General features: G+C 40.0%; 1 protein-coding gene across 4 annotated transcripts in view; it reads right to left on the reverse strand.

Annotated features, from left to right (window-relative positions):
• Nucleotides 1-201: 201 nt before the first annotated feature.
• Nucleotides 202-25537, reverse strand: part of LOC122063426 (transcription factor TGA2.2-like) — a 43143-nt gene continuing 17807 nt past the window's right edge. For 3 of the 4 annotated variants that reach the window (XM_042627133.1, XM_042627132.1, XM_042627134.1), the window contains 9 exons: nt 22003-22079; nt 21688-21882; nt 21357-21428; nt 21212-21271; nt 15696-15773; nt 15538-15589; nt 4730-5001; nt 3527-3775; nt 202-724 (listed from right to left, as the gene is read on the reverse strand). In XM_042627133.1, the coding sequence (XP_042483067.1) occupies nt 578-724; nt 3527-3775; nt 4730-5001; nt 15538-15589; nt 15696-15773; nt 21212-21271; nt 21357-21428; nt 21688-21882; nt 22003-22079 (1202 nt within the window). In that variant the 3' untranslated portion in view covers nt 202-577. Of the gene's footprint in view, nt 725-3526; nt 3776-4729; nt 5002-15537; nt 15590-15695; nt 15774-21211; nt 21272-21356; nt 21429-21687; nt 21883-22002; nt 22080-22948; nt 23191-25537 lie in introns of those variants that run through there. The other variant, XM_042627135.1, reaches the window with a different exon arrangement.

Consider the following 25537-nt stretch of genomic DNA (forward strand, 5'->3'; position numbering starts at 1 on the left):
CTATAAAATTTCAACCTCATATGCAATCAATTTACTATCCCATCCAATGGCATACTCTCCTATGCATGTCCATGCACCATCTTGGTTGTCCCCAAAGATTTTTCAATGTTTTAGTTTATTACATCCTCGTCCTCCTTCCCTCCGTCGCTTATTTTGCGTACCCTGTATCACAAAGAAGATACATCCACAAGTGATACGACATGCCAAATTGAATGTCCTCTTTACAAAAAATTCTGCAATACTGGTTGTAAAAGCAAATTGATTACATTAATAAACAAGCTGAGACATGCTAATTATTTCCACTACTGTTCCAAACATGAGAATAAACATACACCACCTTGGGATCAAATTGACAATTAAGACAACCTGGGAGTGGCGAGAGATACAGCAAATGGGTGAGATCACGGAACCACTGGCTCCCAATATATCAGAAGAGTCCAACAGCAGGCCAATCACGATTTCTGAATGACAAAACCAGGTATTGACCGTGTTGAAACCCAAAATTCACAGCGCCAACTCCCTCCATTAAGAACCGTTAACTTTTCTGGTACAATTTTAGATTGGCTACACATCTTTTTCACTCCCGCGGACGGGCCAGCCAAAGAGAACTAAGAGCACGAAGCCGCGAGAAATAATCATGTATGGCAAGTAGTGCACGCGCTGATTGGCGGGTCGTTAGTATTCGGTGCATTTGTTGAAGGGTTTGTTGCCGTAGATTGTCAGCCTGTTTACATATCAACAAATAATTTCAAATTGTTATCCCAAAAGAAAAAAGAAGAATGAGACATTTTACTAGGGAACAAGGAGAAAGGTAGAAAGCAAACCAAAACATGGCAAAGAAGCAGGCTGACCACACAGGGGTCATTAAAATGCTTGGGCAAGGCAACCTAGGCAATATACACTTCAGATTGCATAGGTGCCTGGGCAGTTGCTGAGTTAAGCAGAATATGCAAATAAATAACAAATTATAGATACTAAAAGATAACTTTCAGCGAACATCAATCACAGTTTTCTTTTATGGATGACAAAAACATTTTTGCAACAAGAAGATGACCGAAGCAAAGGGAGGAGAACCCCTTAAAGGAACTAAACAAAGGAAAGGAATTTCTCATTACACCCATTAGCTATAATAAGAGTGCATTTCAGAATCATCAAGAAAAGATCAATTCCCTCTAAAGCAGAGACTAGCCTTGCAAGATATATGCACCTCTAAGCCCATCATCATGAAATTGAAGCCAACTGTTGACCATCTTAGAATCATTAACCATAATAAATAATGATTCATAAGCATATGTAACATCCACCATTCCAGACCAGAGTGTAACTTAATATCATATTTATCCCAACTCACAAGCATAGTTGTCAAGGCCCCTAGGCAAACCAAGGCATTCGAGGGGGTCAAAAAATAAGTACATCTAAGACCAAGGTGCCAAAAGAAACTGGCCAGAACAGCTAGGCGAACCATCAAGGGGGTCAAACCTATGGTCACAAGTAGATAAAGCATATTCTGTTAAGCATAAACTCAAGATTCAACTTCCACCCAACCTTTCCCCCCAAAAAATGATGCACACCACATAGATAACATCCATGCAAGTATATTATACTGAAGGGAAAATGAACTGTCCCGGAGTGTAGCATACGCTAGCACCTCTCTCTCTCTCTCTCTTCTCACTGAATTGACATATTTGCCCCTGTGGGAGGAGAGAGAGAGTCAGGAGACACTAGCAAATGAAAGGCTCCCAGAAACAACTCAATCCCTATAATTAATATGGATTACAGTATAAAGCATATTCTGTAAAGCTCCCCCACCCCAGAAAAAAAAAATTGCACACGCACAGAGACAAAAGTTGTTCAGCTAGATGCTAAAGGTGAGACATTTAAAACCAGCAAACCATATACTTGAAATCAAGGACTGTATTACCCCAAGGCCCCTCTTTTTTTTTAAAACACCTGACCGTCTAGGCCACACCTTGACAACAGCACCATTAACAATCCTCCCAAGTCACATTAGGCCATAAGGGGTTCATCAGAAAAGATGATCTGATATACATGACATTAATGGTAAATGATGAATCAAATCAAATGTTCAAGGATTCCAGTTGTTGCAGTATAACTGGAGGAGGATGGAACACATACCCATCTTTAAAAGCTATGCCTAAGTCCCCACTGACCATAAAGAGAAAACGTGAACAGAGATTTATTACTTTATGGATAAGAAATTATTCATGCTGTGAAGCAGATGGATGAACAAAGATATGTTCAATAGCTTCCACATGTTGCAGTATACTAAGAAAGATGATCACTATATAGGGTCCTTATCTGAAAATCAACCATAGCTGTCAAGGCACCGTGCCATCTTGGCAACTATACCATTTTTCAGTATGTGTGCCAATTTTTTTTATTTTTTTTATTTTTTTTTTTTTTCTTTTTTTTTTTTTTAATAATAATTTGTTGTCTTTTCTAGCATTTTGATCAGATATAGCAAACTATTTAGATGTACCTCCACACATTGTATCATCCATGTGTATTAAAAGAAATAAAAGTCTAAGATGAAGAGAAGGGAACATGAAGACGGTAGCTCCATCTCACAGCACCTGGCATCTCACCCTGAAACCCTCTCTTGCCCAACTCCTCCTTTAAACCTTTCTCTCCGACCTCCCTGACACCTCTCTGCATCCCATCCTCTCCCACCTCCTCCCTGAAACCTCTCTCTCTCTCTCTCTCTCTCTCTCTCTCTCATATTCCTGCAACCCTCTCTCTGTGTCTGAAACCCAGAAAATAAGAAGTAAAAAGAACAGAGGGACGTAAGTGTACCTGTCACTAGATCGTTGGACCATGGCAGAGTTGCAGAGGCGAGTAGTGCTGCCTTATATGGCACAAACTTTTTAATCAGATCAGTCTTCAAAGGGACACCCAATCATGTGTGGTTCTTTCCCCCCTGTTAAGAAAGTGCTCTGGACCCTTTGTACTGTGGGTGTACAAAGGGAGCATATGTACCATACAATGGAGCTTGTCTTGTGCGCTGTCACATACAATGGGGCTTAGTCTTTGGTGTTAGTTTTGAGTCAGTTTTAGTCTGTATTTCTTTCCTAATTAGGATAATGATTCCGTTTCCTGGTTAGAATAGGTTACAAAACTTTCGTTTTCTTTCCTATTATAATTAATTTGAATATAAATAAAGATCAAAGGGAGACTGCTAGACTACAATTCTGAGAACCCTAGCAGTCTCAGTTTCTCTTCTTCTTTCATTCTTCTTCCCCTCTGTGATTGCTCGTTAGTCCTTGATACTGTTACACCCCCATTTAATGACAGATTATAAGAAGGTAACACAGCCTGCAATTTGCACACTTGTACTCAACTCAACTCAGCTTTATCCAACTAAATGGGATCAACAATTTGCACGCTTCAATAATAGCAAATAAGAGAATGGTAGTCCATTAAAGCCATATCGTAAAGTGCTTGTCAATGGAGCCCAACGACAATGTAATGCATATTTACAATAAATAAAACTAAGACAAGATATTACCTGGCGAAGGAAGTTCTCAAGGGTGCCCAGCTTTCCCATGGCCATAGCCATTTGCCCCATATAGTTTGCCACGTTTCCAGATGACCCAGTGGGGCCAAGAGATCCACTTGCCAATGTCTCAGCTAGGGATTGCTGCAATGCTTCCATCCCTTGAGAAAGGGCATCCTCGGCCTGCTGGGATGACTCTTGCAAGTTGCAGATGCCAACCAATTGTTGCTCAGTTAAAGGCTCCAATTGATTAGCAAGAAGCTGCAATGGCACCAGTTTGGTTCATCAAGGAGAACATATGTAAGAGTAATGCTCAAAGGAAATTCAAATTTCAGACCAAGAAAGGATCATAGTATGAAAATCGCAATCACAGAAATAAGTAGTTGATGCTAAAGTTCATTTTACATAAACATGCTCTATCAGAATATACAAATGCAAACCTTTGATGTGAGCAGGATCAGGAGACTGTTAATGCAATAATGCAATGCACAAATTTTATTACAGGGGAAATGTTTCCTGAACTACATCTTAAGGCAGCCTCTTAATGGCCCATATATCTGTGAAACTGGGAATAGGAAAATCAAAGTATGCAAATCAGGCAAAAGCAAACAGGCATGATACATGTACAACAATGAGACCTTATGAGACGGAGAGAACACAAAATCCCTCTCTTTCCAATGATACACAAGGAAATGGCAAGTAGTTTCCACAAAGGATAACAGACTGGCACGATGGCAACCTATTTTTCAACCCAACTTTCAGGAAGTACTAATATGTTGTTTCTGTTCTTCTTCTTCTTCTTCTTCTTCTTCTTCTTTTTCTCATGATGCAGAAACCTATGAGCCAAAAATTTTATCTTAAAGAAAGTTTTGAGGCGAGGAGGTGCCACATAGTCAGTAAGCAAGACTAAGACACTTTCATTCATTTGTTGATGATGAAACATCCATTTCTCTTCCTTCAATTTGAAATTTTCACATGATCACTCCCCAAACCACACACACCACCCCAACCTAACCCCACACAAATACCACCTACAAAAGGCATCAAACTGGAGGGAAAAAAAAATAACACACACACAATGGAAACGTGCAGCCCCCCCAAGAGAACAGAACAAATTATTCTAATCTGATAGTCACCAGCAGCACTTGGCATTTAAAAGGAAATTAATTGCTCTCTTCCATAAAAACTGGCCCAAAATATTAAAATACTCCGCACCTTCAGTAGTTCGGATGAGCGGAAACCACCGATCCACAGAAAACACCTCTCTGCAGGTGTCTTCCACATTCCTGACAGCATGTGAAAAACATCGGCCTTTGCTGCAGTGCCCTTATGTCTGAAAATGTCATCATAGTGAGCCATTACACCATCTACAATAACACGGAGTTCATTGTCACTTGCATGGGAGTTAACAGCTGCCCTCAGCTCATTGATCTGCCTGTTTTGTTCTTCTAGCCATCGTGCATACTCTATGTCAAATGCCAAGGCCCCTGCAAGAGAATCCAATCAATGACATCTCTTTTCTAAAAAATTTAAAAAATTAAAAAAACAAAAACAAAACAAAAAATTATAAAAGCAACCCAAAGCACGAGGCTCCCACTACTACAGGGTCTGGAAAGGGCAAATGTACGCAGCCTTACCCCCTGCTTCACAGGAGACGTCTCTTTTCTAAGTGACCCAAAATAAAATAAGCAAATAACATGATCTCCGTCACAATTAAATGATATCAAAAAAATTATAGGTACCAACAAATACAAGAAATGTCCACTCATAACCAAAATAATAATTATTTGCCCACATGTAGAATGCAAGCAAGTAGCACAGTTGCCACTTCCCAGTATCTTTTTCACATAAACAGTAAGAGGTTTTTTTTTTTTTTAAAGAAAGAAAGAAAGATATAAAACTCTTCACAGACATCCTAGAAGATAAGAAGGATCTCAAGTTAATACTATAATGCATCACAAACTTGCAACTCTTCTGATTAATCCTTTCAGGGCTCCACTATTTTCAACAGGAAAATATTTCCTGGAAAATCAACCCTTTAATGTGAACTTATTTTGTATTTCTTTGCCACTTGCATTTTATCATTTTCTTCTCTTCCTTTTTTTTCCCAGGGCATTGGGTGGGTGGGTGGGTGGGGGGGACAGTATATGCATAGTTGGCACATTGTGAAATATTGCTCATCAAAGTTCAAAACGAAGGGAAGAGGGAGGATATGCACATAAAGAGAAGGGGGTGGAATGGAATATTCAGTGGGAATATGAAGTCTAGCTGTGCCTGTGATCAAGGATTAAAGTATCGGTATCGGTTTCCGTCTCGGTCAGCCAAAATTAAGATACGTATCAAAGGGTATTGTATCAGAGATACGCAGAGATACGTTAAGATACGCACATAAATGGATAGGAAACATTTTTTTATAAACTTTTGCATAAAAAATTGTTAAAAAAAGCTATTGATAACATGTATTATTCATAAACACTAAATTGAGGGTATCACACTACGAATTCAAGGTTTTTAGTTGTCCCATAAATGTAAAATCCTTGTTCTCAATCTTGATTTCCACTTTAGTTAGAGAAAAATATGGCTAGCAGCAACTTTGGAGCAAAAACCCCTAAAAAAATTGTGTTTTTTTCTGAAAAATGACCTATGTTGGCCATTATATGACCGTAGCACACTGTATCGGTACAAATCGTACTGTATCGGTATGTATCGGTTTATACATACCAAAACGTACATTTCACCTCGATTTTATTTTTTCTATAGAGTATCGATACGTATCGGTGGATCGTATTGTATCAGTGTGTATCGGTATGTATTGTAGGATACATATCGATACGAAAGGATTTTAAAAATTCCATGTATCGTATCGGCAAGGGTCAATACAGATACGTATCGGTAAGGGTTGATACAGATACGTATTGGTAAGGATCGATATAGATACGTATCGGCCTATACGGTACGATACGTACCGATACTTAAAACCATACTTGTGATACAAGAGTGTAACCATTACAGTTGAGGATCAGAGATTTGGGAATGATTCGAGTTGTCAGTAATGACAGAGGTCTTTCTTATTTATAAGAAGATTATACTAAGCTAAATAAGGAAAGTAGGGTAACACTAAGCGCTCCTATCTAAAAGACTTAGTACAGTAAATAGTAAATAATAAAACTTAATCAAAGTAAAAATAAAACTAACTGTGGTCATCTCAACACTCCCCCTCAAGTTGGTGCAAATATATCATACATGCCCAACTTGGAGACAAGAGGATGAAATGCCTTCCAGTGAACAGCCTTAGTAAACATATCAACTAACTGATTTGCAATACTAACAAAGGGAATGCAGACAGACCCTTGTTCAAGCTTCTCTTTGATGAAGTGTCTATCAATCTCAATATGCTTGGTCCAATCATGCTGAACAAGGTTGTGGGTGATAGTGATGGTTGTCTTGTTATCACACTACAGAGACATAGGACCTTTAACATTAACTTGGAGATCACTCAGTAGGCTCTTAAGCCAAACCAACTCACAAATCCCCTAGGCCATTGCGTGATATTCGGCTTCAACACTAAACCGAGATACCACGGATTGTTTATTGCTACGCCCAGTAATAAGGTTCCCTCTAAGAAAAGTACAATACCCAGAGGTAGATCGCCGATCATCAATATATCCAACCCAGTAAACATCAGTAAATGCCTCAATCTTCAAGTGCCCCTGATTAGAATACAAAATACTCTTTCCAGGAGCGGATTTCAAGTATCATAGGATACAGTACACAACATCAAGGTGAGGTGTCCTGTGATCATGAAGAAAACAGCTAACAATACCCACAGCATAAGCAATATCGGGCCTGGTGTGGGACAGGTACATCAGACAGCCAACAAATCTCTGGTAATGCTCTTTATCAACAGAGTCACCCACGCACTGCTCAGTTGATGATTGACATCCATAGGGGGATCCGCAGGCTTGCACCCAAGCATACCTATCTCACTAAGGAGATCCAAAACTTACTTCCTTTGAGAAATGAAGATACCTCTGTTAGATCTAGCCACTTCAATCCCAAGGAAATACTGAAAGGGTCTTAGGTCCTTACTTTCGAACTCTGCTGCTAGTAAGGCCTTAAGGTTGGAGATCTCCTCATCACTGTTACCAGTAATCACAATATCGTCAACATAGAAAATCAAACCAGTGACTTGGTTACCTTCCGCTTTTGTGAACAAGGTGTGATCAGCTTGACTCTGTTTATATCCAAAGCTTATCACAGTTTTCATGAACCGGCCAAACCATACCCTAGGAGACTGCTCGAGGCCGTACAATGACTTCTTCAACTTGCAGACACGTCCGGCATCGGAAGGAGTGGCAAATACAGGAGGAGCATCCATATAAATTCCCTCTTCAAGATCTCATTCTTGACATCCAATTGTTGAAGATTTCATCCCAGATTTATAGCAACAAATAGCAATGCCCTGATAGAGTTCATCTTTACAACTGGGGCAAAGATTTCCTAGTAATTAATCCTATAGGTTTGGGTAAAGCGCTTAGCCACCAAACGTGCCTTGTACCACTCAACTGTCCCATCAGCCTTATGCTTGACTGTAAACACCCACTTGCACCCAATTAATTTCTTTCCCTGAGGAAGAACAAGTTTTCAAGTACCATTTTTATGTAATTCCAACATTTCCTCAACCATTGCAGCTTTCCACTTTAGGACATTTATGGCTTTCTTCCAACCCTGTGGAATAGACACAGAAGACAACAAAGAAACAAAGGCCCTACAGGAGGGAGATAAAGATGCATAGGAAACAAAATTGGAGATGGGATGTTTGGTATAGGAACGAACTCCTTTTCTAACAGCGATAGGAAGATCGTCCACTATAGGAGCAGAAGGTATAATATCAAGTATGGGAGGCTCTGAAGAAGTAACATGTACAATATCAAGTATGGGAGAAATATTACCTGATACTGGTGGATCCAATGGAGATACTTCAGAAGGGTATGGCTAATTATCAGTGGTGTCTTGCTCCTTGGAACTCCGAGTGTAAGTGATCACATCTCTTACAGGCTGATCTGATGTCTCCCCTTGAACGGGAGGCATACCCTAAATAAGAGACGTATCAATAACAAAAAGAGGCTCTTCCTTAAGACTCTCCCCCTGAAGGTGATGTGAAATACACCTCAGACTCATGAAAAGTGACATCCATGGTAACATATAAACGGCGAGTAGGAGGGTGATAACACTTATACACTTTTTGAGAAATCGAGTAACCAAGGAAAACACACTTTAGAGCCCAACGATCAAAGCTTGGACCTTGAAGGAGAGGAATTATGGGCAAAACAGACACCCAAATACCCGAGGAGGAAGACTAGAAACAATTGTAGGATCAGGAAGAAAAGATATAGGGGGCTTATAATCAAGTACACTGGAGGGCACCCGGTTAATAAGATGGGCAACAGTAAGAACAGCATCGCCCCAAAGATATTTAGGAACACCGGTAGCAAACATTAGAGCCCGAGCAACATCAAGGAGATGATTCTTGCACGTCGGGATCTCATTTTGTTCAGGTGTCATAACATAAGATGTTTGGGAGAGAATGCTCTGAGAATCAGGGTATTTCTGAAACTCCACATTATATACTCAGTGCCATTGTCAATACGGAGGACTCGTACAGTGGCATCAAACTGGGTACGAAGCATGGCATAGAAAGATTTAAAACAAAAGAAGATATCAGACTTATTATGCAACAGATATACCCATGTCAGACGAGTACAATTATCAATATAAGTAATAAACCAACGAAAGCCATTCCTATCAATTGTCAGAGAAGGACCCCACAAAACTGAATGAATAATAAAAAAAAGGAATCAATTATTTTCAGTAGGAAAGTAAGAGGTGCGTGTATGTTTAGCAAACTCTCATACAGCACACTTAAGTTGTTCGAAACCACAATGTTTAGCTAAAGTAGAAAACATGAGACGAAAAATATGAAAAAAGTGATGTCCCAGAAGACTGTGCCATTGGTGGAGTTGAGAGAGCAAGCTGTCAGAATGAAGAGTATGCGCTACCACAAGAGGAGGCACAGCCAGTGGAGAATCCTAGTAGTAGAGCCCATCATAGACCTGACCATACCCAACCGTTGCACCCATCACCAGATTCTAAAAAACAGCGAGTAGGAAAAAAGGGAACAGAACAATTCAACTCCTTAGTTAAACGATAGATGGAAATAAGGTTAGCACATAATTTTAGGACATGCAACACAGATGGAAGAGAAATTCTAGAGGTATAGGAAACGAAACCTTTATCAGAAATGGGGGGGGCAAGGAACCGTCAGCCACACGTACCTTATCCCAACCGGAACAAGGAATAGAAGTATGGAAGACATCAGAGCTACTTGTCATGTGATCGGTAGCACCCGAATCAAGTAACCATAAGGGAGAATGAGGAAGAAACAAGGAAACTACCTGTTTGAGCAAAGTTGGACACAGGAGGAGCAAGAGAAGTGCCTGTGTCATTAGTTGCTTGAGGGCAGCCATTTCATCCGGAGAGAAAGGTGCAATAGTGGAGGCATTGGCAACAGTCTCAGCCAGATGGGCCCAGGGGCCTTGTTTTCCAGCTTTGCTATAACGCCCACCCTTGGAACGACCATGGAGCTTCCAGCATGTTTCCCTGGTATGGCGAGGGCGACCACAATAATCACACTGAACAATTTTCCGAGGGGTAGAATCAGCAGTCAGAGTAGTCAATAGTGCAAACCGAACAAGAACTGTAGAGGGTAGCATGACAGAGCAATGATGATCCTCAAACAGAACCAAGTTATATCCCTGGAGTAGAGTCAAAAAAGTCTCACGACCCAGAATCTGTACCCTAATCTGATCACATTCAAGATTAAGACCTGTCCAAAAGTCATACACCCGTTCCATGTCATGCTCCTTCTGAAGTGTACCAGTATCTGTAGAACAGGCCATAAGGACTGGGTGATAGAAATCCAACAGTTGCCATAGGCTGCATAAGATGGAATAATAAGCTGAGAGAGACAACGTACAATGAATCTCATAGACTTGAGCATAGTTCCCCCTATGAGAATAGGTTCGCCTTACTACATCCCAGAGATCCTTAGCAGAGTTAAACAGGACAAGGCTTGGGTTGATAGCAAGCTCCATAGAGTTGATTAGAAAGAACATAACAATGGCATCATTGGCTAACTAGGTGTTAGAGCCGGATGGATCAATCGGTTAAGCGTCTCCAGTGAGAAAACCAGAGAAGTTCCCACGGATAGTAACGAGGCAGGCACGAGACCACGTGAGGTAGTTCTGACCATTAAGTTTGATTGGTCCAGCATGAAGAGTGAATTGATTGCTTGAATGGTGACCATCAGAGGCCTCAGAGGAGGCAGCAACAACCTTAGCATCATCACTTAATGTAGTCATGGCTCAGAGAGAGGTACACGTGGACTTCGTAGTCAGGCGTGAAGGGGCGTTGGCAAAAGGCGTTGATGGCAGCAAGTGCAAGCAGGCACAGGTGCAGGCAACGAGCAGATGTAGGCAGCGACAAGCGCTGGTAGCGATATGCAGCAAAGAGAGCAAGCAGGAGGCAGCAACAGGGAACAGCAAGAGACGACGACGACGAGGCGTGGGCAGGCGCAGGCAGTGACTTTGTGACGAAGGAGGAAGCGGGCGCGATGAGAAGGCGTAGTGGGTTAGGGGTTAAGTTTGAATGGAACAGGGTTTAGTCTACCATACTAGATTAGGAGGCAATGGCCCCCAAGGGCGGGGAAGAAAACCAAAAAAGAAGAAAAAGATTTTTAAGGTTTTTAGCTCTGATACCAAGTTGAGAATCAGAGATTAGGTAATGATTCGACTTGTCAGTAATCTTTCTTATTTATAAAATTACAATAAATCAAATAAGGAAAGTAGGGTAACGCTGACTAAGTGCCCCTATCTACAAGACTTAAGGCTAACTAAGTCTCCCTATCTACAAGACTTACTATAGTAAATAGTAAATAATAAAACTTAATCATGGTAAAAATAAAACTAACTACGGTCATCTCAACAATTACCTATAGTGCAATCATGAAAAAGTCTAGCCTTAGGGTGTCAAAGAGTTTTATGGCATCTGACTGCTTTTGCAATCAACAGAATTTTGAAGAATGCATGTAACAATTGTGTTGTTCAAAGGAATTCATAGTAGGAAATAAGGCAGTTGCAGCCAAGGTATCAAGTATCAGTATCAGTATCAGTCAATGTATAAGGAGGGCAAATTTTAGAGATGTCTCGGAGACATTATTAGAGAGACGATACAAGACCAAGATACTCATGAAAACGCTTAACAAACGCATGAATATGCTTAAGATACACATAAAATACTATTTCGAAGATAAATACACCATAAATAAGTAGTAATTAGGTCTAACCATAGGATGTTAGGTGGTTGGACCAAATATTTGGACATGGCAGATCAATATAAGCCCAAATTTTGTGTACAAGTAAACCCCATGATACCCTGATTACTATTCATTTTGAACTCAATCAGTGTTGGCCATGTGGTGGTATAAAGCTTTGAAGATTTATTACATTTAAAAAAAGAAATAAATGGTTAACACAAGGAAAAGATGCAAATACATGAGTGATAAAATCAAAGTTTTGCTGTGAAAATTGGTGTAGCCAATCTAGAACATGCCCTTCCCATTCAAAGGTTGGATATTCCAAATAATCCTTCCATGTGGCCCATTGAGTGGTAGTGCATGGAAAATTCCAATGGTGGCACAGAGCAGTAAAATTTACCTAGCTATAAACGAGGAAAGAGGGGAGGTACAGTCGGTGGAGAAACCCTCGACAGCTATTGCCGGGTTCCAAAAATGCTTCCGTTGTTGTGCAGGTGAGTTCTTCTCTTCTTGCTCTTCTTTTCTTTCGTGGCGGTGGCAGTGGCTGCTGCTGCTCCTTCCAATGAGCCGCGACAACTACACCCCCTTAGCGCCACCACTAAAACTCACTAGAATATTCCCCTAAGAACAATCTTGGTAGCAAGTGGTGGGAGTACCACAGCTACAGCAACTCAACCAGCCTCCTCTATCCATTGGAAGAAAATCTCCGGCAAGAGGTTGCCATATTCGGAAAGTTCTTCAGGTCGTTGTAGATAAAAAAATTGGTACGTTTTGTTGAGACATTCAGCATATGCTTTTTTTTTTCTTCAAATCGTTGTGTATCGTAATGGTAGGTCCCATATACAATACATACCGGGCAAATACGCCTGATACATATCAATTAGGGGTGCTAATCGATCATTTTGTTCTGACTTCAGTCGGGATGAACCGGTCTTTGGTCTCAACTGGGCCAAACCGAAGCCAGACCGATAAGAAAATGATTGGTTTCAGGTTTATATTGGGTTGGCCCATTCGGCTTCGTTTTTTTTTCTTTCCATATATGTATGAAGAAAATAAAAAATAAATATACTATTTTTTTCTCTCAGGTTGCCGGTTTATCCAATTTGGTTCGATTTTCTACTTGCCATGACCAGTCCAATCAATTCCGTTTCTACCATTTTGTAAATCCTAGACTGAAGCCAGCCCGATAAGAGTTCAGATGGGTTCGGTCTAGGCTAAACAGGTTGGTTTCAGTCATAGTTTTCATCTCACCACCTTGGCTTCTAGGCGGGTTTTTTGGGGGTCTAGGCAACTATTGCCTTAATGCAAGGCATTAGTTGAATTTTATTCCATTTATTATGTTTCTATTGGTATCGAACCAGGTTTGGCACTTATGCACGCCAATCATCATTTAAGCAAATGGTTTAGTAAAGATATATAAAATATATATAAGCAACCCAGTGCACGAGGCTTCCACTACTGCAAGGTCTGGAAGGGGCAAATGAAGGCAGCCTTACCCCTACTTTGCAGGAGAGGTTGTTTCCAAGTTTTGAACCTATGACCAACATGTTGCGCAATAGTGCAACTTAACCATTGCGCCACAAGTTCACCCACTAAATGGTTTACTTAAGATATTATTCATAAATAAGCAGACACAACCCCCCCCCCAAACAATGAATCTAATAAAAATAGTTAAGAATTCAATCCCCAGTTCGAGAACCAAAACACTGATTTTTTTTGTTTTAAGGGCGACTTTCAACCTTTTCAAATGCTAGGTTTTCTCTCGAATCAAAAATTTTCATAAATCTTACTGTGATGGAACCCACTAAGAGACAAAAGAGCAGAAAACTAATCTTTAGCTTTGATGTCTAAAAATTTGTTTCCATTCAAGGCGACTTTAAACATCATGGCACACACCAAATAAGGTTTGACTGAAACATAATTCCATCAATACAAATCAGATTTAAGCAACCAAGGATTTGTTGGAAAGCTGGTTTTGTTCTCTAACCAAATACCGAAAAAAAAAAATCTCATATAAAAATAAAATCATTTGACTAGTCAAACTTATTATGGAACAAGAACATTTCTCTAAATCGAAAACAGTTTAATTACTTATAGGTAAGATCATATTTTCCAAGAATAATATAAACCAAATGTGAGACTCGGTATACACCAAGACAATGATCATTTCCAAGAATATGATAAATCCAATGTATGTTTTGATTGTTTCAAACTTTCAATAGCTTGCTTCTTCAATTTTGTTGTCTTCTAGTTCTATCTATGTTGATTTAAAAAAAACAACATTTGGACACCTTGGTTGCTTAGGCGTGCAACTTGTCACCTAAGTGCTTAGGCACCCCTACACCGCCTTAGGTCCCTTGACAACTATGGTTTCAGTTGAACCGGTTTGGGCTGAAATTTGACACCCCTAGTATCACTACTTGATACACTGGCTGCAGCTGAGTTTTCTGAGAAAAATGGTGCACTTTCTTTGAGAACAGGACAGCCTGACCATGGCATCCTCCATGAGGTGATAAAGATAATAAATCTCACTTTGGAAAATGTAGTTCAGAGTGCAATCGAGGAAAGTAGATTTTTTAATATCGTCTTCCTGCTTGAGGGAAACAGATGGTAATTTTTTCAGATGTTTTAACTTAGAGATCGCTATTAGGTGGAATCCCCTTTCAAGGAGGCACTTGCTGAACAACCTAATGAGGTTAGAAAGCAGTTGAAATGGAAAAACTTGGATTGGATTTCATTCGTGAAGTTACTGAATGTTTTCTGTGTGCAACTGTGTTGGTTGATGGCCTTGTTCGCTGTCTGCTGTTGCTGTTGCTGTTTTTTGTTTTGGTGGGTTGTAGGAAATGAGGTGGTCAAGTCACAACTGTCACATCGAAGATTTTTTATCGTTTTGGATGGATTGGCAGTTTCAACAAGCTTCAATAGTTTAAAACATAGTTGTCACAGTGCCTAGGAGAACCAAGCGGGTCGAGGAGGGCAAAATTTAAGGTGACACCAGCAAGTCGCTTAGGAGGCAACTATGGTTTTAAAAGGAATCTTCTCCATGGTGTTTTTACAAGGATCATTAGAGAGGATATATCTTTTTCTTTTCTCTTCTTTTTTGTCTCAAGAGTGCAATTTGCACAATTTGAACATTCTCCAACATTTTCTTAATATAATGGGGAGCATTTTCCCTCCAGTTTTGTTGGGTAGTTGCTGTCAGCTCTCAATGACCAGTTTGTTTTATCATGAGCCAATTTCCCCCATCCATTTATTAAGATGTTCACTGGCTTCTCGTAAATTCTACTAAGCCCCAACACCAACTGAACAAAAATTATTAAATAAAAAAAAGGGATGGGAAGAGTGGGGGAAATAAAGAGAGATAATCCAACATGCAAACCGGAAGTTAGATCCGATAGGTAATTAAAAAATTAATAACATTCAGCACCCGGCACCTACATCAGGTCCACAAAATCTGCATCCATTATTCCATAGATCACTCACAAAAAAGTAAAACATGCTACTGAGAACAAAGGAACTCTCCCTACTAAGTACTTTAAGAGAGTAACAAAGTAAAAATTATTTCTAACATGTAAAATCAGTGGAGACTTTCTCATAACTGAGGACCTTACTAGAAGGAGAGACGAGAGATAGAAGGAAGTGACATTACCATTTCCACTCATGGAATGAGATTGGTCTCCAGAACTTGAAATAAAAATTCCCTACGGAAAAAGAAATATGGAGGGTAAAATGCAAGGCAAATAAACTATGAGGGGTACATACGTCAGTAACATAAGTGAGAGAACAAATGGTCTTATAGATACAGACCTGCTGACGAGCTCTCTGAAGCTCCTGCTCAAGTTGAGTCAGCTTCAGTCTGCTACTCTCTAATTGTTGGACATATGCCTTAAAGAAAATGTGATAGTCAATGAAAGTGATGAATGAAAATACAATAGCATTTCATAGCTTAATCAAATGGATGGAAATAGATCCCTTGATGGGGAGACCATCAAATAGCGAGAAAATATTAAAATGAATGAAAACTAGGTACTTGAGAGCTCATATCTGTTTTAATAAGGAATTCCTGTAATGCAAAATGGAGGAGATGACACTTGAGTCTTGGGGCCTGCAAATCTGGATCCTTGAGGCCCACATAACTACTAAACCAGTGCTTTTCCTCTCTTGCTTAGATGATTCGGTCTAGTCTAAAAACAATATATAACAGAAAAAAACAAAATAATATGCTGCATAACAAATATTTTTCATAGGAACAAGGATGTCTTGGACTCTATGCCATGTTTTTTGTTTACACCTGTTGTTAAACTCTACAGTTGAGCTGCAAATGACCTGTCAATGTGAGAATTTGCAAGGGAATCCCATAGAAAAGTTGCATTGACCAAAATTTTGCAAAACAACCTTGAGCTTAGCACCTCATACACATCAAGACCCTGAACAAGCTGGCTAGATCCGTGCTCAGCTTGGCTCATTTACAACTTATCTGAATTGTTCAAGAAGTACCCTCCCCTAAATAAATTGTGAACTCATACCAAAGAACATTAGAAGGTACATCGAACTATCCTACAGAAGTAATAAACTTGCAATTTTGCATAACGTAAGCCATATGGACCTTCAGCAATCCAGGAAGTCTAAAAAGTGATCCCCACAAAGGAGAACTCCCACGAAGAAATAGCTTTAACGGTAGCATTGAGCACCCAAAATGGTAAAACATAGAAACGAAAAAAGGAATTTCTTAGGGGTGTCAATCGCTCGGGCCTAGTCGAGCCTAGCGGGCCTATGTCCTCAGACCATGACCTACCTATTAAAGGAATGAGTCGGTCTCAGTCGGTATCGTGTCGGGCTCGGTCAAGTTCCGAGCTTTAATCAGGTTTCTACTAATTGGGCTATAATCGGGCCTTAAACGGGGTACTGTACCAATAAAGCCTTAAACGGTCTTTACTTTTCTTAGATTTAAGATACTTTAATTTGTTTGGCTAAATTATCAACAATTTTGAAAAGATATTACACTTAATTACAGTCAATAATTGATAAAAATATCAATATATACCCTATTCTATCCCAAAATAATCAAAAAACCTATATAAACAGTCGGGCTCAACGTGTCGGTCTGAGTCGGGCTTGTAAACGGGCCGGGCCGGTCGGGAGACCCATCGGGCTTACCCCTTGCACCGTGTACTACCTATTTATAAACAGGCCAGGCTTAGGCCCGACACGTTTATTAATCGGGGCAGTCCAAGTCAGGCCATAAACGTGTCAAGCTCGGTTGGGCCTACCGATGCGGGCTTGGAATTGACACCCCTAGAATTTCTTATCCAGATACTTACGGATATTAATCATTTTGGCTGGCAGAGAGAATTTCATGCATAATGATACAGATGCCTAATTTTGTCTAGACAATTTAATAAAGGGGTTCAATGGATTAGATTGCACATAAGCTCATATGAGAACATTTATTTGCCATACAGACCTGTTCTAAAATAAACCTGATGGCACAAATCAATCCAGCACATTCCTCTGTAATATATATGGCTAATAACAGAACTACTTGATGGATCAAATTTGTAAGAACAACTAGATAAAAGCAAATTCCCAAAATATATTCGAGAACAGATAAGCTCTCATAGTGGTTAATTCCCAATGTCCCTATGCTAATACGCTTACTAGATAGCTATCAAGGTGACACCAAGGCGTCCAGGAGTCTTGGTCACAAAGGCAGGCATTTTGGATGCCTTGATCGCCTTGCATCTAGGCCCCCTTCCAATGCCTTGGGTCCGCCTAGGCGCCGTGACAACTATATGATGCAGATACGGCTGCCCTTACCTAGTTGGACCAGCATGACCGGCTTTGGAAGCCAAGAGCCACGAAGAACCGGTGCAGCCAGGGGTTTTGGTCCAACAAGGGTTGGAAATAAAATTAGTAGTTTACTTAGTATTTTATTTCATGCTTTTATTTTCCAAACTTGAACGTAGGAGTAGGATTTATTTCCTTGCTTTGGTTTCCTTTTTTATAGTTGTTTCCTAATTTAGGCTAGTTTCCAATTCGGTTAAGTTTCTAATTTCATGTTCCTATTTTCCTATATATTGGCTGTAATCGATTGAAGACTTAGAGTGATTTTGATTATTGAATGAATATGTTGAGTTTGTGCACTAGTGAAGTGTGTGATTCTCCTCTTTCCCCCTCTCTACTCTGATTTTCCCTTTCTTCCCTAAGGGTTCTTCACCAACTTGGTATCAGAGCCGAAGATCCACATTCCCCTTCTTCTTTTCCATCTTGCTTTTCCTCTTCCCCCTTTCTCTGTTTCGTTCTTACAGAAACTGAGAACAAAAAAGGAAGACAGAAGAAGAAGAGCAAGAAGAACAAAAGAAGAGAAAGCAGAAAATAGAAGAGAGAAAGAAAGACATACCTGATTTGTCACAACTCCATTGCTGGGTTGAAACTTCACTGCCAGTCGTGGAATCCCCATGGTTACCTCCTAGTTTTGCCTTGCACCTCAGTTCTTGGCATCGTCTCCCCTGGTTGGACAGAGCAGCTAGCAGAACCACCCTCCCTGGCTTCCATCTCCTTCGTCGGTAAAATCCATCCACGATTTCTCCTTTTTGTCCCCTTTTTTCTTTTATTATCTTTTATTCCCTGAAATACCCCCCTCCATTATCTTTAATCCTTTTCACCCCATATTTGTCCTTGTTTCCAATTAGACCCTTGCCCCACACTTGATATCCTTTGTGGTTTAATTGAATCTCAAGTAAATGCAATTCTGCCCGTCCCAACAAAAAAAAAAAGTAATTTCCTATTCTACCATATATTCTTGAGTGTTATTTTGTTAATCATCACCATAGTTGCCAATAGTGAAGTTGTTCAACAGCTGAATTCTTATAAAGGAGAAACTGATACAAAATTTGATGCTTTCACTAACATGGTCACGTCCTTAAAAACAATGGTGGAATCTATGCAAGTTTCCATGGGATCCATGCAAGTTTCTATAGATCGTTTGGTGGCAGCAAATAAAGGAAAGAGTCATTTAATCTGGGGATTCTTCCAACACCACTCCACAGGATCCGTCAGTAACACTACCACCACCACCACAACCACCACATCATACACCACCACCACCACCACCACCACCACCACCTCCACCACCATATGGGACTGGTAGACATAATGATGGAGCAGAAAGAGCAGCAAAATTGGATGTCCTTGATTTTTATGGAGACAATAATCCAGAATTGTACCTTGACTGGATTCACAGCTTAGATACATTCTTCAGATGGTATGGGTGGACTGAGGCTCGAAAGATCCTATTTGCAGAGGCCAAACTGAAAGGCACGGCTCGAGTCTGGTGGATCAAGCAACAACAACAAAACCGAACCCGAGGCATTGGTTTGGTCACTACTTGGGCTGAAATGTATGAAGTCATAAATCGGCGATTCTTACCTTCTAATTACAAGCAATGCATGCATCTCAAGTTTGCACAGTTGAAACAAGAGAATTTGACCGTTAAAGAGTATGTTGCTAGATTTTATTATTTGGCCACTCGTTCTGACTTTGAGTGGGATGAAGAAGTATTAGTGGCACAATTTCGCAATGGTTTGCACCCTCAACTTAGTGCTGCCATTGCATCTAGTCGATTGCCTACCATGGAAGGCGACGTACAAGTAGCATATCAGGTTGAGGAAAATCTGAAACGCCCATACAATCGGAGAAATTTTGCAGATACTTTTTCTCGAGGTACTAGTTCCGTTCTGCAACAGTCTCCTACCCACGAGAGGTCATCTAGCAAACCACAGGCTAGTGCTACATCTATGGCCTCTTCACGACCTAGTCGGCCGTTTTCTCCACCTCGACATGTTTCTGAAATGTCATCTTCACGGTCTCCTCGCTCATACTCACCCCCTCGGCGTGGTTCAGATAAACCTTCTGATTCTTCAAAATTTACAGTTCGGTGCTACTCATGCCATGGATTTGGACATATCAGTGCTCAATGTCCCAGCCGTTTGGTTGCTTTTATTGATAAGAATTCTCCTATACCATATATTCTCGAAGAGCAACTTGGTTCTGACATAGTTGATTTAAGAGAAGAGCGTGCAACAGGTGAAGTCAATGACTCCCAGTGACGACCAACATCCTTTTTATGTCATTCGTCATGTGTTGATCACTCAGAAGGCCACTGAAAATGAAGATTGGCGCCGCAGTAGTATTTTTCAGACTCGTGTGAAGTGCAATGACCAGTTGCTAACCTTGGTCATTGATGGAGGCAGTTACACTAATGTTGTCTCTGAAGACGCTGTTCGTAAGCTGGGATTGAACACAGAACCACATCCTAATTCTTACAAGGTCGCTTGGGTGAACAACACTAATCTCAAAATCACAGATAAGTGTTTGGTCACAAATTCTATTGGTGGATTTAAGGATACAGTCCAATGTAATGTCCTCCCTCTGAAGGAGTGCCATATCCTTCTTGGTCGACCTTGGTTGTTTGATAAGAAAGTACAGCATTGTGGCTATGCCAATACCTATGCCTTCAAGCATGCCAACAAGACTATGAAATTTCACCCTGCCAAAGATCTCCCTAAAATTAAGCTCAAAAAGATGGTGGGATCGTTTCTCATTCAGCGTATTCCTTCAGACGGTCTCCTCGGTCCTTTCCCTAACTCGACAGAGTCAAGTTCTTTTCAGAGGAGGAGAGTTGATGCAGATACGGCTGCCCTTACCTGGGTGGACCAGCATGACCGGCTTTGGAAGCCAAGAGCCACGAAGAACCGGTCCAGCCCGAGGTTTTGGTCCAACAAGGGTTGGAAATAAAATTGACTGCCCTTACCTGGTTGGACCAGCATGGACCGGCTTTGGAAGCCAAGAGCCACGAAGAACCGGTCCAGCCCGAGGTTTTGGTCCAACAAGGGTTGGAAATAAAATTAGTAATTTACTTAGTATTTTATTTCATGCTTTTATTTTCCAAACTTGAACGTAGGAGTAGGATTTATTTCCTTGCTTTGGTTTCTTTTTTTATAGTTGTTTCCTAGCTTAGGCTAGTTTCCAATTCGGTTAAGTTTCTAATTTCATGTTCCTATTTTCCTATATGTTGGCTGTAATCGATTGAAGACTTAGAGTGATTTTGATTATTGAATGAATATGTTGAGTTTATGCACTAGTGAAATGTGTGATTCTCCTCTTTCCCCCTCTCTACTCTGATTTCCCCTTTCTTCCCTAAGGGTTCTTCACCACTATGCTTACTACTTAACCCACATGTAACATTTGCAACCCATATCTCATGTTATAAACATTACAAGCAAATGAAGCTGATAGGATGGGAAGAAATAGATAGAACTTACTTTCTTCCTCAGCCGACTTTTTCTTGCAGCTTCACGATTCTGAGCTAGCCTCCGAAGTGTCTGGAAAATATAAAACAAATAATAAATCACCAAATACCATTAAATGGGTCCTAGTTAATATCCACACAAAACCTGTTCAAGCTACCTTCTGATCCCCTGCTTTCTCCTTCGACTTGTCACTTGAATCAGAAGCTAGAGCATTAGACTGACCTTCAATCTGCACTAGTATAACTTGATTTTAGTTCATTTATTAGCTGTACTGCCACCAGTACAATTTCTATACAATAAAAAAAAAAACGTAAAGACAGTATGAAAATTGGTCTAATATGCTGGAAACAAGGGATGACGTGGATATACATGGAGAAGGCAATTAGAAGACTTGCAGCTCAACATTTGGATATTGGAATAATCATGTAGATGTGGAGATGCAAAATATTGTAATTGGCATATAGAAATGTGAAAATTAGAAAATTCACCATTTGATTCTTATCATCAGTATCCACATCTGTTGAAGTATCAGTCCTCGGACTGGCATCCGCCATTGCGGACTCTCCCCAGTTCTCAAAATGACCACTAGATACAGAACCCAAATTAGGCTGTCCCTTTTGTGAATGAAACCTCTGAGGCACAGCTCTAGCAGCAAGTGGGGTTGTGTCGGAGGAAACGAGAGACTGTTTTCGAGAAAAAAGAGAAATCAGAAGAATGCAAGCACTGGATTAAACAAATAGGCAAATACTCACATGGTACTAGAACACATTCACAGAAGCTTAAAGGAAAAGAGTTAGACCTACCTTAGTAAAAGCACCAAATTGTAAAGGATCCAATGTAGTACCCTGCCCAGTTGACTTTGTTGGATTGAATGCAGGATCTTCAGAGCACAAAAATGGTTGAAAGAACAAGTCAGGAAGAAATATGCTGACAATACAAGTGATATGAAGATTAAATGCCAATCAATTTAGCACAGAAACTTCAAAAGGCAGAGAAAAAGATCTATTTTTAATTAAAAGTTTAAGGAAAAAAGGAAGGCATTTAAAATTGATGTGATTCCTCTAAAATGCGCAACTAATGGTTAGAAAAAGAATCTTAATTTTTGGACCAACTGACTTAATAAAGATTATGTAACAAAGACAATCCCTTTTGCAAAGTTCTGCTTTGTCATATGACCTGTATCAAGTGACCATGCCAGACACCCAAATTAATGTTTTCCACATAGGAAATAATTTTTGCAGAAAGTGCCATGTCAGACACTGAAACCCAAGTACATGTCCATGCAGCCTCAATTAAATACCATGAAACCATATCCCAACAAATTTATGAAGGGTTGTGCTATGCGTAACCACGTTGTTTACAATTTGTTGGAATATGAGTCCACGATAGGGCGGGTGTCCCCATCGTGGAATGAGTCCTAGTCTAAGTGAGTTAGTACGAGTTAGTTTCCTATTACGATTAGGCTTTAGAGTCCTCCTCATATTATGTCTTTAGAGTCATACTCAATGTATGTAATTGTTTCAGATTTAATATAAAGAGAGTGGCTGGCGGTAGGTTGTTAATAATCATCAAACAATCTATCGCACAAGCCTTTCTCCCCAATCCCTTTGCCACTATTCTTTCTTCTTCTTTGATTCTGGTCTCAAATCTCTACATGGTATCAGAGCCATGAAGAAGAAGAAATTAGAGTAACCTGTGTTTCATTACTGCAGCTGAAAAAAAAGGAGGGGTTTTGTATGAAAGTCATACTTGCTGGCTTTTAGTTGAGTGTCGATTTGCTTCCTGCTGCTGCTGCTATAATCAATTTTCCTAGGTTATCGACTGCTATTGCTACCCTGCTGATTGAGTTTTTGATCAATCTAAGAAGAAGCTGGGGTTTCCATTGTGTGACTATCGTAGGAAGAAGAAAAGGGCTCGCTGATTGCACTTCGGATCTGGTATGTTGGTGGTTTGTTGCTTTTCTCCAGCCCTGTTCCAGTGGTACTACGACTGCTCCAAAATCAGGTTTGAATCATGGATGCTTCTCTACCATCATAGTCTATTCAACGCAAGGAGGAAGAAGAGTGAATCGTGGCTGAAGGGTTTTGTTTGATCGAAGAAAAGGCTATTTTCAGCTCAAATTCCGCCAGAAATTTCTTCATTTCGAAGATGCTATCGCTGGTTTTGTGAGGAAGCTCTCCCTTGTCTCACTGGTGGCGTGAGAATTGAGATCTCTCTTTCCTTTTTATTTAATTTATTAATCAACTTTCCATATTCTACCCTCTCCCTACCACTTAGTTGCTTCCAACTCAACTTACGTTACTCATTTTTAAGACCTTATTTGTTTTGTTATTCTGAATTTACCCGTGCCCCTCCTTTAGCCTCTTATTTACACATTGCCATTGAATTATTTTCCCCTTCCTAGTTTACCCTTTGGCCTTAGCTTGTGCTAACAATTGGATTTCATCTAAATTACTATGCTATTCCTTTTTTATCATTGAGATATTTATAGTCCCTACGGTATCCAATTCCCTTTACTTACCTAGTGAGTCCTTGAAAATTCTGGTTTATTACCAGATTGCCACCCATCTTTGGATACTTGAGATATTAACCAAAATCTATTACTAAAACACATTTTCCTATCCCAATGCCTTTTTTACCTACCAAGTATCCTCTTGGGCATTTTGATTAATTACGGTTCTGCCATTACCCCCATGTTATTGCCTATTATGGACTTGGATAGTTCTATACGAAACCCAATTGAGGGATTGCATGAAATAATTACAGAATTGCCACTGGGCATATACATGTGCCATTTTATTGCTTTGGTGGGCCCAAAGTCACATGATTGACAGTGTTTCTTGGCATTGGTATTGGCATGCCATCAGCCATGGTAATTAGTGATTGTTTGTCACCTTGTTGCCGTGAGGGGGAGATTAGACATTAGTTTATTTTATTTAATGCTCTTGGTTAAGAGTTTATTTGGGATGCTGGTTATTGGAATTATTTGTTCACGTGAGAGGGAGGTTGGAGATTTTGCTCTGCACATTTTATCTACTTCTGCCCTGCACATTTTATCGGCTCTGCACAATTCATCAATTGGAGATTTTTGCTAGTGAATACTATTTACATTTTTTAAAGCACGATATGGTGTTTTTGAAGATTGGTTGTCCACCTTGTGCGATTGAATTGATTCTTTCCTTTCAAGATCAAGTTTTTCCCTTATATCAAAGATCATGTCTTCCCCTAAGATCAAGTTCCGCAATTATAGGAGAGAATCTGTCATCATTACCTATCTGTTGCTATGGCATTTTGGATTGCGATTGATGACATCTACAATTTCTGCGATTTTTTATTCTTCCTTTTGGAGATTTGAGTCTTTCTCATACGTTGAAGATCGAGTCTCCTCCTCTTAAGATCAAGTACTACAAATGTTAATGATTATCTATCGTCCATTTTTGTTTGCTACTGATGGTTCAATACGAAATTTCTTATCTACTAATGCTACTGATGTTGATGTGTGCCTGAGTTGATCTTGTTGTTGGTTTTATGGTGGTTGATTGAAGTTCCCACTGTTCATTGGAGTCTACAAGACTAATGATGCATTTGATTTTTTATTCTCCTTAGAAGCTCTATTCAATTGATACATGTATACTCCAACTTGAGGGGGAGTGTTGGAATATGAGTCCACGATAAGGGGAGTGTCCCATCGTGGAATGAATCCTAGTCTAAGTGAGTTAGCAGGAGTTAGTTTCCTAGTTTAAGTAAGTTCCCTATTATGATTAGGCTTTAGAGTCATACTCAAAGTATGTAATTGTTTCAAATTTAATATATAGAGTGGTTGGCGGTAGGTTGTTAATAATAATCAGGCAATCTATCGCACAAGCCTTTCTCCCCAATCCCTTTGCCTTCTTCTTTGATTTTAGTTCTCAAATCTCTACGCAATTAGACTGTAACAATGGCCTTATTCTGACACATTGCAAGCTCAGAAGCAGCTGAAAGTTTGTAGACACATGGATCCCAAGGTCCCCTATTCACACGTTAAGTTTCAACCTGATCAAAGTTTGCCACATGCAAAAAGGAATTCAGGACTACCAGAGGGTGCATAGGACTATGATGGGGTGCATGAATATACATGGGAGGGTAAATGATTATTTAAGGCTGAAATTTGACCTGTGACCAAGCTTAGAAATTCCCTAGATATTCAACAGTCAGGTTTGCCACATCATTCTTCCACACGGCCGAATCAACCCATGGTTAAAATCTAATTCTAACATAGAACTACGATGGGGTGCATGAATATACACGGGAGGGTATGGCATTAGATGAAAGGGTAAATGATACTACGAGGCTGAAGTT

Source organism: Macadamia integrifolia, unplaced genomic scaffold (genome assembly GCF_013358625.1).
Source record: "Macadamia integrifolia cultivar HAES 741 unplaced genomic scaffold, SCU_Mint_v3 scaffold1321, whole genome shotgun sequence".
Taxonomy (NCBI): domain Eukaryota; kingdom Viridiplantae; phylum Streptophyta; class Magnoliopsida; order Proteales; family Proteaceae; genus Macadamia; species Macadamia integrifolia.